The 16392-nt window shown below is 34.3% G+C and overlaps 1 protein-coding gene across 2 annotated transcripts; it reads right to left on the bottom strand.

Annotated features, from left to right (window-relative positions):
* Positions 1-2286: 2286 nt before the first annotated feature.
* Positions 2287-4016, bottom strand: LOC129755820 (uncharacterized). 2 transcript variants are annotated; one of them, XM_055752496.1, is made up of 5 exons: positions 3910-4013; positions 3642-3766; positions 3370-3556; positions 2957-3169; positions 2287-2821 (listed from the first exon to the last, which is right to left on the bottom strand). In XM_055752496.1, the coding sequence occupies exons 2-5, from the start codon at positions 3735-3737 to the stop codon at positions 2562-2564; spliced, it is 756 nt and encodes a 251-aa protein (XP_055608471.1). In that variant the 5' UTR covers positions 3738-3766; positions 3910-4013; the 3' UTR covers positions 2287-2561. The 2 variants fall into 2 exon arrangements, with proteins under 2 accessions (XP_055608471.1, XP_055608470.1); XM_055752495.1 differs by having other exon boundaries at positions 3642-4016.
* Between the last annotated feature and the right edge of the window lie 12376 nt (positions 4017-16392).

Here is a 16392-nt window from a genome sequence, read left to right on the forward strand (position 1 = left end):
CAAAATTGTCAAAATTGTCAAAATTGTCAAAATTGTCAAAATTGTCAAAATTGTCAAAATTGTCAAAATTGTCAAAATTGTCAAAATTGTCAAAATTGTCAAAATTGTCAAAATTGTCAAAATTGTCAAAATGGTCAAAATTGTCAAAATTGTCAAAATTGTCAAAATTGTCAAAATTGTCAAAATTGTCAAAATTGTCAAAATTGTCAAAATTGTCAAAATTGTCAAAATTGTCAAAATTGTCAAAATTGTCAAAATTGTCAAAATTGTCAAAATTGTCCAAATTGTCAAAATTGTCAAAATTGTCAAAATTGTCAAAATTGTCAAAATTGTCAAAATTGTCAAAATTGTCAAAATTGTCAAAATTGTCAAAATTGTCAAAATTGTCAAAATTGTCAAAATGGCCAAAATTGTCAAAATAGTCAGAATTGTCAAAATTGTCCTATTTGTCAAAATTGTCCTATTTGTCAAAATTGTCAAAATTGTCAAAATTGTCAAAATTGTCAAAATTGTCAAAATTGTCAAAATTGTCAAAATTGTCAAAATTGTCAAAATTGTCAAAATTGTCAAAATTGTCAAAATTGTCAAAATTGTCAAAATGGTCAAAATTGTCAAAATTGTCAAAATTGTCAAAATTGTCAAAATTGTCAAAATTGTCAAAATTGTCAAAATTGTCAAAATTGTCAAAATTGTCAAAATTGTCAAAATTGTCAAAATTGTCAAAATTGTCAAAATTGTCAAAATTGTCAAAATTGTCAAAATTGTCAAAATTGTCAAAATTGTCAAAATTGTCAAAATTGTCAAAATTGTCAAAATTGTCAAAATTGTCAAAATTGTCAAAATTGACAAAATTGACAAAATTGTCAAAATTGTCAAAATTGTAAAAATTGTAAAAATTGTAAAAATTGTCAAAATGGTCAAAATTGTCAAAATTGTCAAAATTGTCAAAATTGTCAAAATTGTCAAAATTGTCAAAATTGTCAAAATTGTCTAAATTGTCAAAATTGTCAAAATTGTCAAAATTGTCAAAATTGTCAAAATTGTCAAAATTGTCAAAATTGTCAAAATTGTCAAAATTGTCAAAATTGTCAAAATTGTCAAAATTGTCAAAATTGTCAAAATTGTCAAAATTGTCAAAATTGTCAAAATTGTCAAAATTGTCAAAATTGTCAAAATTGTCAAAATTGTCAAAATTGTCAAAACTGTCAAAACTGTCAAAATTGTCAAAATTGTCAAAATTGTCAAAATTGTCGAAATTGTCGAAATTGTCAAAATTGTCAAAATTGTCAAAATTGTCAAAATTGTCAAAATTGTCAAAATTGTCAAAATTGTCAAAATTGTCAAAATTGTCAAAATTGTCAAAATTGTCAAAATTGTCAAAATTGTCAAAATTGTCAAAATTGTCAAAATTGTCAAAATTGTCAAAATTGTCAAAATTGTCAAAATTGTCAAAATTGTCAAAATTGTCAAAATTGTCAAAATTGTCAAAATTGTCAAAATTGTCAAAATTGTCAAAATTGTCAAAATTGTCAAAATTGTCAAAATTGTCAAAATTGTCAAAATTGTCAAAATTGTCAAAATTGTCAAAATTGTCAAAATTGTCAAAATTGTCAAAATTGTCGAAATTGTCAAAATTGTCAAAATTGTCAAAATTGTCAAAATTGTCAAAATTGTCAAAATTGTCAAAATTGTCAAAATTGTCAAAATTGTCAAAATTGTCAAAATTGTCAAAATTGTCAAAATTGTCAAAATTGTCAAAATTGTCAAAATTGTCAAAATTGTCAAAATTGTCAAAATTGTCAAAATTGTCAAAATTGTCAAAATGGTCAAAATTGTCAAAATTGTCAAAATTGTCAAAATTGTCAAAATTGTCAAAATTGTCAAAATTGTCAAAATTGTCAAAATTGTCAAAATTGTCAAAATTGTCAAAATTGTCAAAATTGTCAAAATTGTCAAAATTGTCAAAATTGTCAAAATTGTCAAAATTGTCAAAATTGTCAAAATTGTCAAAATTGTCAAAATTGTCAAAATTGTCAAAATTGTCAAAATTGTCAAAATTATCAAAATTGTCAAAATTGTCAAAATTGTCCAAAATTGTCAAAATTGTCAAAATTGTCAAAATTGTCAAAATTGTCGAAATTGTCAAATTTGTCACAATTTGCGACATTTTTCAAACTGGCGAAATTCAATAATTGATATGGCAAAATTATCGTTTTTTTTTGTAATTTGTGAGAAATCGGATATTGATAATATTTTTTGGATTTTCGAAGAAAACATAACGTCAAATTTACGTTTAAAGACTTTATTCATATACTTTATTTGATAAACAGGAAACTCTACCTCTAGATTTCTACAGATTTGTTTGTTGTTTGGAGAGAAGTCAAAGATTTGGTTTTGGAGGAAAATCTGGAAATTTTGCTTGGAAATGTTAACATTCAATCACCATTATTGTTCACGACACGCTTCGTTTTCGTTTCAAAGACCTGCCCAACTCAAAAGCTCTTTCTTTTTTATATTTTTTGGTTTTGGATTCTGTTTCAACATGTAGTTTAGTTGTGCGCTTACACCAGATAGTTGGCCTCATTAGCGTCGAACAGAATATGTTTGAGACCCCCATCGCTGAGGTGCATATTCTCCTTCCGATAGTGGTAAGGAGCGGCGGCTGAACAGTTCTTGGGAATTACCGATCCGGGTGCCGGGCACGGAATTGCGACGACAGCTACCTCCCGCAGCTTGGTCATGTGGGCCAGATTCTTGTAGAACAGCCGCACCACCGACCAGATTACCAAATTAAACGACGTCATCACGAAACAGAAGCCCCCTGTTTGAAAAAAAAGATGTATGAGGAAATGTACACTTTTCAAGTCAATTTTTTTCTCAGTGTATGAATCTTAATTTGATCTGTCAAACAGATCGCGAAAGTGTTGCTAAGTTTTTAAGTCTATTATGTACTTACAATATTGCCACTTTCCAACCAGCTGATAAGCCATCTTGTTGTAGCCAACGGCGATCATAATCGAGGCACAGATCAGGGTGCCGAAAAAGTCCACCACCATCCAGGGGATGAACAGCTCATGCCTATTGCGAAGAGTTCCAATCAGCAGCCCCAAACAGCTCAGCACATAGATCGTGGCCAGAGTTGTTCCGATGTACAACATGCAGAGGGTGACTGGAAAAGGAATTTTTTTAAATTACCATTCGATATTCGATTTCCCATTTTAAAGCTCCGCAAGCAAGTTGACGTCATGTCGTAGAATTTATTACACAAAAAACGCCTGCAGGGTAGGCAATAGAACAACACAGAAGGGACTGAACAACAACAAAAACAAAGCCGATGCAAAGGAAACGCGAGAAAAAAAAGTCACCTACCCGAAGCCAAATTGGCGGCCGTTTTGAACCGCAGCTGGTTCATGGTTTCGCCTTTGGCATTGGTCGGAACGTAAATATACTCCTCCCGCTCCTTCTGGTCCGCGATGTCCGCCCCCAGGATGGCACTCATCTCCTCGGCATGGGCCAGCCCCAGCAGCATAATGAACAGCAGGATGTGGGCCACGAGCTGAGAAGGTGGGGGTGGGATTGTTATTTAAATTGTTTACAATTTTTCAAAAATTTCATTTTCAAATTATTGTCAATATACTCACCACTTTGTAGATGGCAATCAGCAGAGTCGAGATCCGGAGGTACTTCGGGGACACCGGAACGGTGACAATGTGACAAATTTTATCGATCAAACGCATTTTTCACTACGAGTACGTTTTATTCCTGCCTGGGTCAAGGATATGATTGGTAAGTTTTCTTTCTTCTCAAGAGAAGTAGGCTGGGACGGTAATTGTTTCAGAAGTTTTTACACCAATTTTCAACGGCTTACTAGAATTTCAATTTCAACAAGCAAACCAGAATTTTGCTCACATTAATGGCCTAACAATGACAAAACATCAAATTCGATTTTACTACATTCTGATCCATCAGGGAACAAACTCGTGACACACACTCTGTGGATTTCTCCAGCAAAGAATATGTTTTGTTGGTGCGTTTTTTTCGGAAAAAGGATGCGAGTTGCAAAAAACGGGAGTCTGCGCACAATTCCGAAGAGTGTTTGATTTTATGGAAAACACGTTTCAAATTCAGCTATAAAACAGTTAGATACGATTGATTCTCCGATTGATGAACAAAAAGTGAAATGCTACGCCATTTATCATGATAATTAAATCAGAAGCAAGTTCACGAGTGCTCAAGTTTTTGAACTATCGGGGCGTTTTCACTTTCTAAAGTTATCTTCTAGTGGAAGATGCAGTTCTAGATTCGAGGTATAATAGCAATGCTACGTTGTCCTTATCTCATTTTAGAAAAACGACAATTTTTTTTTATCAAGACTGTAGCGCCTAAATGTATACTTAGACAGAAATTTTAAGAATCTCTATCCTTTAGTTCCAGTTTGTTTGTCCAAATGCCGGGAGTAGCCCACAATTTGCCTCCATATCGTGCTCAGGATAGCATTAAGTTCAACAGTGAAATGACAAAACAAACAAGCACTGTGTATGCGCCAAACGATTGAGCAGTAGTTTTCTGAGGATTTACGTTGCTTTCACTCTCTGGAGCCATTTTTCTCTAAAAAGAAACGCCTAGATTGATACTATAATTCGTATATTCTCAAAAAATTAACGCTCCAATCGACAATCAAGTTGTACCTAATGGACAAAGAAAGAAAAGACTGATATAGAAAAAAAAAGACTGATTTCTAGCTTGAAGAATTTTAGCCAAAAATACACGAGGGTCGAGTAAAATCCAGCCAGTTTAGGAACAATAAAATGCATCAGCCACTGCAACGTGCTTTGAGTTTTCTTTGCTGAAGATACCTCGATAAGCATGGCCGTTGGAACGGGGGGTGTTTAAGGGGTTAAACCCCCCCCCCCCCCATGAGGGCAAATGTTAAGCAAAATGTTCTTCTCTAAACTCAAAACTATAAATCTATATATATAAAAAGCAATTTCTGTATGTTTGTTTGTTTGTTTGTTTGTTTGTTTGTTTGTCCTCTATAGACTCAGTCGTCTTAAGAGCTAGAGAGCTGAAATTTGACATGGATGCTCATTAGGACCAGGAAGGATGAAAAATGTTTTTAGATTTTCGGATGACCCCTTCTAAAGGGGGTCGTCCATACAAGACAAATATTGTTTTCGCGATATTGACGTTACTTTTCGTCGGATTGTGTTGAAAATTAGCACATGAGTGTTTGGAAAGACGAGCAATCGATTTCAGGTGTCAAATTTTGTGTAAGGAGTCAGCCAAAGGGGTCGTCCATATTAATATAGCAAGTGCTATTCGGATGGATAGAAAAAACGTCTTATCTTTCCAGTGGTCAAGACTTTATTGAATAGCTCATCTATTTGTAACTTCAGGTAGAACAATAGAAATCGGTGTTTGCTAGTGTGCACTATTCACCACGGATACTGCGATCATCAAACATTTCGCTTGATGATGATGATTGATGACGACTACATATACTCCCCCGCTAGACTTGGCACTATGATTATTGATAGCGAAGCGGAATTTTCACATGTCGTCCAGATCTGGTTCTTGTTGATAGGCTAGTTGTCGTACTGGATCTGGAATCCTTTGATTCTTCCGGAGTAATGTACGCAGGCTTGAGCCGATCAACGGTGATGTTGGAAGATTTGCCGTTGATCAACACCGTATAGAACTTGTTGTTTCTTTTGGATACCTTAAATGGACCATCATAGGGGCAAGATAAAGATGGTCGTATGGAATCGTTCCTAACAAAAACGAATTCACTATTTGCGAGATCAGGATGCACAAATACGCTGCGATTCCCATGCCAAGCAATATCCTGTGGACGTATATATCGCATCGTTTCTCGTAAGGTTTTGAGGGTTTCAGTTTCACTTTTGTCTCCAGGAATTTCCGAAAAAAACTCCAATGGAATTCTTAGTGTGGTGCCGTACACCAATTCGGCTGGGGAAGATTTCAAATCCTCTTTATAAGTGGTACGTAGACCGAGCAAAATTATTGGCAAGCTTTCAGTCCAACGATCAGTATTGTGGCACAGCAGAGCAGCTTTTAGGGTGCGGTGCCACCGTTCGATTAACCCATTAGACTGAGGGTGATATGATGTGGTGCGCAAATGGTTCACACCCAGAGTTCGGCACAGTTCGGAAAATAAAGACGACTCGAATTGGCGTCCTTTGTCCGAGGTGATGCGCATTGGTACGCCGAACCTCGAGATCCATCCAGTGATGAGTGCCTGTGCTACAGTAGGGGCTGTCATGTCTGGCAAAGGAATAGCTTCGGGCCATCTCGTAAACCTGTCGATGATTGTGAGGCAGTACCTTTGTCCGTTGCTGGGTGGAAATGGTCCACAGATGCGTGCCTCATGACCAAATTTTCGATGGTACCAACAAACATCATCAGATGGCTCGGTTTGTCGGTATGTGAATCTCGAACGGTTACGAGATCGTGATCGGGAACGTGTCGAAAATGCCTGGTCGAATTTTCTTGTCAACTGGGCAATTTCAAGCTGAAGTGACTCAATGCTTGGTTTTTCACTTGCAATGGGAGAGGCACTCGAAGTTGTTGCTGTCGAATCCACGGCACTTATGTTGCGCAGACCCATGGACTCGAGGATAGCGTCGGCTATACGGAGTTTTTCATTCGCACTGCCTTGCGAGGCAATTACTGCGGCTTGGATGTACGGAGGTAATCTCGTAGCCCAGAGATCGAGTAAAATTGGTTCTGATAGCGCAGATCCCGCAGCTCGTCGCATGTCGTTGAAAAGTTGACTCGGTCTCAAACCTCCCAGCGGCATATCAGATAAAACTCGTTGTAACCGCTTTTGCTGGCTGTCAGCAAAATGGGCGATGAGTTTAGCCTTGATAAATTGGTATTTATCGACAGTCGGGACGCTTTCAATTATGGAGCGAAGGTCGTTGAATTTTTCTGGTGGTACCTGGGCCATGACGATGTTGTACCGTCTCGTGTCGTGTGCCGACCCAATTCCGCTGGCCGCAAACCAAAACTCGAGTGACATAAAATAAGATTCTATGTTCGCCTCAGACATACATGGAGGGTTAAGCCGTGGTGTCACAATGGCTTCTACCCTATTGTTCGAGTCACTAGCATTTTCGGAAACCGTCGGTGGTTTATCATCGTCCGAATACAACATTTTGATCGAAAGCCGCGTGTTCAATGAGCCACGAAAAGGAGACTACGTGTATTTCCGAATATTCACGGTAAAAGAATACGGGGTCACCAATATAGCAAGTGCTATTCGGATGGATAGAAAAAACGTCTTATCTTTCCAGTGGTCAAGACTTTAATGAATAGCTCATCTATTTGTAACTTCAGGTAGAACAATAGAAATCGGTGTTTGCTAGTGTGCACTATTCACCACGGATACTGCGATCATCAAACATTTCGCTTGATGATGATGATTGATGACGACTACATTAACTATTCGCTGTTTTTGATATATTGACGTTATTACACACCGTATTCAGCTGAAAATTGGCACACGATAGTTTTGAGTGACGTGCAATCGACTTGAGGTATCAAATTCAGTGTAAGGGGCCGGCAAAGGGGATCGTCCATATTAATCTTTCAATACTTTTGCAATATTGTCGTTATTATACATCGGATTGGGATGAAAATTTGCACACGATAGTTTTCAGGGACGGGCAATCGATTTCAGATGTCAAATGTTTTGCCAGAGGTCGACGGAAGGCGTCGTCCATATAAAATTATTTTTCACTGTTTTTAGCAATATTGACGTTATTATACAATGGATTGTTTTGAAAATTTGCACACGGGAGTTTTGAAGGAAGGGTAATCGATTTCAGATATCAAAGATTGTATAAGAGGGCACCGAAAGGGGTTTAGCTTTTTAACAATAATTGCGTTGTTATGCAACGATGGAGTTGAAATTTATACACAGGGGTGTTTGGACGGTCAATTGATCCCTGATTTCAAATTTAGTAGAAGACGACAGAAAAAGTAATCGTCCAATATTTTTGCAATTATTACTTAACAATGAATTCGGAAGTGCATCTGGAAAATGCTTGGCAAATGACTTTCATACCAACAGTTCATGACATATTCCAAGTTAAAAGCGAAACGGAGTTCGTATGGGATCAGCTAGTAATATATAAAGGAAGAATAGGAAATATTTTTAAATTAAAACTAAAATTTTCAATCTGAAGAGAAATTGAAAAAAAAATCCACTAAGATTCTTGAACGAGAAGAGAAGCTCATCATTGGATAGGAATTTTGATCACAAAGACGTCGAATATCGGAACGGATGACAAACTTGATAACTAAATTTTCAACCTGAATAGAAAAATTGAAGTCACATTTTAGAAGTGTTGTGAGAGTTCGATTCAACACCATTTTAAGTTTAAAACGCCAATTTCCAAATTTTTGAGGTTCGATTTTAATTTAAAAAAAAATTTTTTTGTCCAAATAATTTTTTATTAATCTAGATTTGATCATTCACTTTTCACGAATTTTGGACCATTTTTTTTCCTAAATTCTGATGTGCATGTTCACCTGCATGATCTTACGGTCTTTCAAAGATATTTTAAGAATAATTTCTTTTTTTCATTTGAAAAAAAGTAAACGTATTCGTGGTAATGTCGAACATTTTTAAATACATTTTTCAATTAAAGTACTGTGAAACGGTATAACATTGATCACTGGAGTAGCTTTGATCAACATGAAATTTTGCCACATAATCATTAATAACTAGGTCTGAAAATAAAATATCTTTAGACTTTTTTCAACATTGAAAAACCTACATGTTGATTTTCGAATTGGGTAAAACTTGGATTGTTTTTGAAAATTTCAAATGTAAGTAAAAATGTTATTTCAAAATCTTCAAATATTTTTTTTTCGAAGCCTCACATACAAACACCCTTCCTGATCAAATCAAAGCGTTTAGAAGCAGCAGGTTGATTTATGTGACAGTTCAACTAGTTTCCTAAGTAAATTTATAGTTTTTGTTGTATTTTGAGGTAATTTTTTTATATTAAAAAAAAAACATTTTTCAAGAGTAAGCTAGTCAAGGACAAAAAGCAAAAAACCCTATCAAATGGTTTGAAGGAAAAAAAATTAAGTGGAATAGTTTTTTCGTAGTTAAAATTTTTTAAGCAATGTTTAGAAATTTAGCCTCTTAATTTATGTAGCATCATTGTTCATCTTTCGATTTTGATTGTTTTTGGGCCTTAACACACGAACTGCCGTAGTTTATCTATTACTAGCATTTTTAAATATTATGAAACTGTTTTGTATCCTAAATGATCAAGAAAACTCGTTAAAACTGTCAAAACAGAGACTGATCAATATTACTCCAAAGCATTAAATTCTAAACAAAGACGAAATCGATTTTTAAATCAAACTTAAAGTAGTCTAATAAATTCCATTTTTTACGTTCATAGAAGTGCGGTACTGGTTTTAAATGTATGAAACATGACATATTCCCCTTAACAGAAAAAATAATCGAGAAATATTGATAGAAGTGATCAATCTTACCCCGTTTTAACGGGGCATCATGCAAAAACAGGGTTAAATGCAACATTTGTATACCAAAACACTCATCCAATTTTTATTTCAATATACTGTAATAAAGTTATCATTCAATGATAATAAATTGATGATGACATACTTTTTAACAACGTTTTTAAAAGTTTCTGATTCTCAAAAAAAAATTAAGATCGAGCAATAAATTTACAAATTTTTACATTTTTCGATGCCGATGCCCAGCATGACGGATTGGCTTAATGATATAACCTACAAACTTTATAGTGCATCCATTATCCTATACCAACACTGTTGGGGTAAAAATATTTTTCGGACTATCATAAATTTTTTTTTTAATAAATATTTTTATAATTCACTTACCTTTCTGGGGCAAAATGCAACAAAATAAAAATCAGAACTAAACCTCATAAATCTCGTTTCCATATGCTGGGATATGTTTGTTTTGCATTATGCGTTTGTTAACATTCAAATTTCATCCATCCTAAGATTTTTTTTCAAGATTTAAGCTTATAGAATATTTGTAGTATTTTTTACCCCTGAATGTATGCAGCAAATTTTCACTTTTTCAATAAAAACATTTTTGATAGAAAAATGTAAAATTTAATTCGAACAACACCAAAAATTAGTGCGATGGATGCTTTATGCGTTATGCCATCGCAAATGTATCAAAAACCATAAATTTTTAAAAGTTTTTATTTGATTTTTCATTAATAACAGAGTTTAATGGAACTTACCCCTTGCTCTTTGTTGGGTGAAAATCGCATGTTTTTGAAAATTTAAAAAAAACTAGTAAAACCGACAATTTTTCTGACTACGTCAATTTGGAGTCCCATCAACCTTAAAACTTTTGATGTTCAAGAGGTATGCTTATCTGTAGGCATTAAGATTTTAGAAGCCATTGAAGTAGAAAAGTGTTGCATGTTGCCCCAGTTGACGGTACATCACGACTTCAGAGAGGCCTTTAATGAACGAGGATGACGCGCCAATCACTTCGCCGCTATTCAACTTGGCAAACAAAAATGTATAAAATCCAAGCCCTCCTCAACAAATACTGCATGATAGTATGATGCTGTGTTAGTGTTTTTCTTCTACGTAATCAGTCGGACATAGTCCTGTAGATGGGCAACATCGAGCCCGAAACCGGTCGACAAAAAGGTAATTTTAGTTCCTTTTTTCCGTAAGTCGTAATAAAGTGAGCGCGATAAGCGCCTTTGAGTATGCAAATAATAATCAATATGTACACAATTCAAGTTATATGCTTAAATACGCACAAACACGCACTCAGTGCAATGATGCGTATGTTTCAGGATGCCGAGCACCTGCATCAGTTTGAAGAATCATCCAGCCGATTTATTCGTCGAATTCGTCAGTCCAAATTGTTTTACTAATTAGATTGTAACTAAACATATTCATTTAAACATTTATGTTCGATGAACTTAATTATAATAAACAATAAACAATAAAAATCTCAAATAGAAAATATAAATATATTGTTTTATAACGTTTTTTTGTAGTTTCTCAGCACCAGCAACATCTAAATACTGCTATCTTTCCGAATAATCAACTTTTGCATAACCTCAACAAATTGACAGAATTTGATTGAATTGAATTATCTCGGTTTCCAATTACAGTAGAACTTACAGCTTATCCAATGTAGTAGGGGCCACCTCAGATAATACGAAATGTGTACATCTTTTTCCTACTGTTTTGCATACCTTCCGGGCGCAATGCTTGATAATTAAATGGATCTTCTATGAACCTGATGGCTGGGAGCTTAAAAATCCGGAGTTGTATCGTTTCTCCTGACTTTTTGGGTAAATTATTTCAATGTACTCTTTTTGGTGTTGCGGGATCTGGTACCCCTAGCTTAGAGGTCGCATTGGGTCAATTTTTGTAAAAAGTCCTTTTTTTAAATTTCGTTCTAAGAAAATTTTAATTTATGGAAATTACGCTTAACACATGAGTTTTATATTTTTTCTATTTGGTTTAGATTACAAACTTTACATACAAGATACGAAAATTTCATATTTCGTTTAAAAGTTTTTTTGAATATTTTTTTCTATTTTTTTTAACGATCGATTCTTATTTATATCGTCCAGAAAGTGTACTTCGCGCTATGCTTTTTGAAAACCACCAAAATATGCGATTTTTTACGTATGTACAACAAATTTGCCGAAGAAAGCATGTTGTTTCTTTAAAAGTTCAAAAAGTTAATGATGATTAAGTTTTTTAAAAAACATGTTTCTGCCAAATCTAGGGAATTATAATTTTATTACAAGCAACCTGAACAATAATGGTAAAAAGAGAAAAAAAATACATATAAACTAGTATTATGTATTTTAAAATTTAGGAAGTGAACAATGAAAGTCAAAAAATATTTTTAAAAAAAAACTAACTTTTTAAATAGTTCAATATCGATGATTTTAAAGAACTGTTCTGGTTTTTTCGGTTTTCTGCAATTAGGCCGGAACAAATTTAAAATCCATCTTTTGTCACTCGGAGTTGAAACATCGCGAGGGGGGGACAATAAAAAATAATGTGAAAAACATATAAATTGGAAAAAATTTCACGAAAGCTTGTATGCAACATAGTTGCATACAATATCATTGCACAAAACCTTAAAAACAAGTAATTTTTTATCGAAAAATTCAATAAAATCAAGAATACAAAAGGTGAAATAACTTCCACCTTCCAAAATTTGTTTTTTTCGTCTTTTGGACTCTTAATTTTTTTTTTCGAAATTTCCATTAAATACTTCAAACTTTATCTATTCCCCCTTCGGGTTTTTGGAAATTTCGAATGGTGACAAAATGAGAAATTGATATTTGGTCCAGCCTTATTATCAACACATTTAGTTTTTCGTGGTCAGCGTTCTGATCAAATCCATTATATTCTCCTGCTATTCCTAGGGCTCGTTCAGCTGGATCATTAATGACTAATAGACTCTGGCATCCAATTTTAGCCGCTGTGAAGAATGATAGAGATGGTTCCGAATTTTTAATAGAGTATATTAAAAAAATCCTACAAAGATTGGAATATATAAATGTTTGTTTTTGTTTACATTAGATTAACTTACACAGACCGGCAATAATCTTCTTTTGCTTTCTTTTCTTTTGTAAGAGTCCTCTACAAACTACTTTATTGCAAATAAAAGTGGGTTTTTCGATATTGGCCTTTGGCTTATCTTTCTAAACTAGAACTCACATTCCTATGTTATGCACACGGAAAAAATATATAAAGATAATCTGATGGAGACGCGCCGTGACACATGACAGCCGCTTTGTAATTACTTCTCGACTTCCAAAATTTGAGCTCTGTTTCCCAAAGAAAATGGGATTAAAGTTGCAATTTTTAAAAAAATGCCAAAGATTTCTCGGTAACGAAATCTTCCAATTAGATTTTGAATGAAAATCTCTTAAGTCTCATAATATTTTCTCAACTGCTCTTCTTCAGAAAATTTTGGACCATTTTTTGCTTCAAAACGGCATTAATTTGCTCATAAAAAAGCCAGACAGATGTTGAACTTTGACAAAAATCATAAATGTTTTTTGAATTTTTTCGACGTTTTCAGGCTTAACCCTTCATTATCGTAGTTTTTGAGATTGTTTATGAATAGAGAGATCGTTCATCGGTGCACTGGTAGCAAGAGGAGCTTGATTCCACCTTTTTAAATAAACTCGTATTACGAACCATTCTAGTTTCAAGATATCCACTTGAAATTGTTCTCTAAACCAATTCATTTTCAGGCCGTAAATTACTCTAGCCATCCACCTTACGTGATGTAGAGCACTTCCTTAACTTCCTGTTCTTCATTTAGACAACCAAAACTAGTTGAAGAAGCTCTAGATAATCTTCACAAACGAATTTCCGAACCATCATTCTTTTGCAAAATTATATCAAAGTGGCTGTTCGTTAACAGGAAAAAAAATATGATTTCATTTGAGATTATATTAGAAATATTACCATTATATTAAACGACGGATTGTAGGACGTACATATGTTGTCGAACCGCTGATGGTTGGTTTATTTACTCCGTAATACAATTTTTTCAAAAAGGTTCCCTAGCAGTACATCGTCAATAACTTCTCCAATGTCTAAATAAATAACATACGTTCTTTCAAAACCGTGTTTTTGGAAATAAATAAATCTCTTATTAAAAAATGGGAGAACATAATTGTTTGTATTGCTTATTATATGTCCATTCAAAATTTAATTTTAAATTGAAATATAAATTTGATACTAAATATAGCCGGTTAAGTTGAAAGAAATAGCTGGTTTCCAGCTGTTTGAATGGCTGGAAAGCAGCATTACAGTTTGCTGTTTTTTTCAGAAATTTAAATTGCTGTAAAGCCAGCGCGACAAAAAACAGGAAAATTTTGCTGTTTTCCAGCAACTCGAAATATGATTTTTATTTGGCCTCATCAGAGTTGCCAAGTTGTTTTGACAAAAATGAACATTTGCTCGCTTTTTATTTCTAGAATTTTTTTAACTCAATCAACATTTCCTACACATTTGATTGCAACTGTTCACGTCTTGCGTATGCAAAAACTTCATTTCAGTAGATAAAGAAAATGTAAAGTTTCTTTGCATGGTATCGTTCGAAATTTTTGGTGTTTAGGCAGTAGTGAGTGATAAAGAAGCTGAAAATGTTCCTTATTCACTACAAATAAACAAGAAGTATGTGCATATTTTAAATTGATTGCTGCAGGTTGATTTCAAACAAGTAACAATTACAAACCTAAATCAATTGCTTTTACTTATGATTTTTAGAATGATTTTCAGATGAGATTTAAAAAAAATCAGTGCAAATATTGAATAATTATTTGACCTGTCTCCATTGGGTTGCATTAAAAATCAATGCATAGAAAACCTCACCGGACAAGTTTCTCTTAGGAAAATCGCGTTTTGGGTGCGTCCTTTTGATAAAATCAATCGTGTCATTCTTTAAAGAGGTTAGGGCTAATTAAAGCATTTGGCTCATGACATGATGGTATTTATATATTTTCAAGCCTGTGTGGGAGTTGAAATAATAGTGTTCTAACTTAATTTGACTTATAAACAACTTGAGCACTTGACATCAATGAAAACGTCGATGATGTCTAGGAATCCATACTGAATAACAGTAATTTGAGTTTGAGGAAAAAAGGTAAGGTTTACTTAAACGCTACAAAAATTTTCGGAATGATGATTCGTTTCAAAATAGCTTATTGCTTCAACAGGATTGTATTTTGGTTGCGTCTTGTGGAAATGTAGAGAAGCAAAAAAAACAAAAAAAGATCACAGCAGAACATTTTTAAGATATGTCCAGATTGGTTAAGATTGCGTTTCGAGAAGAATGACCATAGTGTTAAATTTCCGAATAGAAAAAAAAAGTTTCAGATTGTGAGGAACTTCGCCACAGTCCGTGGCTTAGGGGATAGCCTTCGAGTCGTCTAAACCAACGGTCATGAGATCGAATCCCGGTATCGGCATACATAGAACACTTTGTGTGGGCTGGTGGTTTTAGCATTTGTAAGATGCTAGCCATCATATCTTCGGAAGATGTACGCTTAGTGTCACAACCTACGGAGTGATGCACCTTCGGTAGCATATACATACCTTGTTTCTTGCCGTTAGATAAGTCTGTAGGATTTGAACTGATCATAGCAATCTGATAGTTTTTGCATTCATAAGTCTGTAGGATTTGAACTGATCATAGCAATCTGACAGTTTTGGAATTCATAAGTCTGGGAGGAAAGCTAGTTGTGAAAAAGCGTAGGTAAATGAAAATCATCAAACGAATCTCTATTAATGTTAAATTTGTTTAAAATGTATAGATACAATAGTTACAGACAGTGCCAGGAAGACCAATCAGTATCTATATAGCTTCAATATCAATTCGCCAGGAGCTAGACATTAAAATTCGAGCCTAACCCACAATTTCCAACATCTCATGTGGTAAGTAACGTTATTGGAGTGCGAGTAGAGCAAGGAAATTGAGTTACTAAACATAAATTGCATGAAACAAATTTTAAAATAGATTTACGAGAAGTGTTTGCTTTTCCTTAAAGGAATTTATTAACGCCATCGCCGTCACTAACGACTAAATAGTTTATACCTAATAAAGGCTGTTAAAAAATCGGAAAATAAATTCTCCCTCTGTAAATCTCTCGCTAAACACTTAAAGTTAAGTAAAAAAAAGCTTTTAATTTAGAATAGAGACACCTGAAGCTCAAATGAGTTTTTAAGTAGTGGCTCCAGAGAGGAATTCAAAGATGGATTGGACACACGCTGCGGAGAGATGAGAGCAATAGGCTTGCAGAGAGGCGCTCAAATGGAATCCAGAAGAACTGGAAGGCGAGGCAAACCTAGAGGCTCGTGGCCAAAATCCGAACTGTCGACGAGAACCTTGATTGGGACCTAGTGAAGGCCCTATGCGCCGGAGAGCCAACGCGAGTAGTAAGTAGTTTCGCAACAAATAAGAATGACACTTTAATGTTTTCTGTTTATTTATTTCAAACATCGCTCGCTCTCCATAACCCGTTGATGGCTGCGTACATCATTGATTCCTTCATTCCTCCTTTCAGCTTCCATATTCTCAGGTTAGATTAGGTTTTTTTTTCATTTTTTCTCTAAAGTGATCATCTCTCTAGGATAGATTTCTGGGGTGTGAGTGTTTTCTTTTTTTCTTTTAATTTAACTTGTTGTTTGTTTACTTTATTTTACTTTATTTTTAGCCCGTATTTTGGTGACGGTGTGCTCAGAGCAGTATATCTACTTTTTATTTATCCTACTTTTCAGAGAATTTATTTTATTTGTGTAAAACGGAACCGCAAGAGCCTAATATTGGATTCATTTTCCTTTTTT

The sequence above is a fragment of the Uranotaenia lowii genome, chromosome 3 (genome assembly GCF_029784155.1).
Source record: "Uranotaenia lowii strain MFRU-FL chromosome 3, ASM2978415v1, whole genome shotgun sequence".
Taxonomy (NCBI): Eukaryota; Metazoa; Arthropoda; class Insecta; order Diptera; family Culicidae; genus Uranotaenia; species Uranotaenia lowii.

What these genes read in the sequence shown, in the direction of transcription:
- LOC129755820 (XM_055752495.1), bottom strand. Translation starts at nt 3,737, where the DNA reads ATGCGTTTGATCGATAAAATTTGTCACATTGTCACCGTTCCGGTGTCC. An exon ending in GGCCGCCAATTTGGCTTCGG is followed by an intron (nt 3,170 to 3,369) that starts GTAGGTGACTTT and finishes TTCCTTTTCCAG; the next exon opens with TCACCCTCTGCATGTTGTAC. An exon ending in GGTTGGAAAGTGGCAATATT is followed by an intron (nt 2,822 to 2,956) that starts GTAAGTACATAA and finishes TTTTTCAAACAG; the next exon opens with GGGGCTTCTGTTTCGTGATG.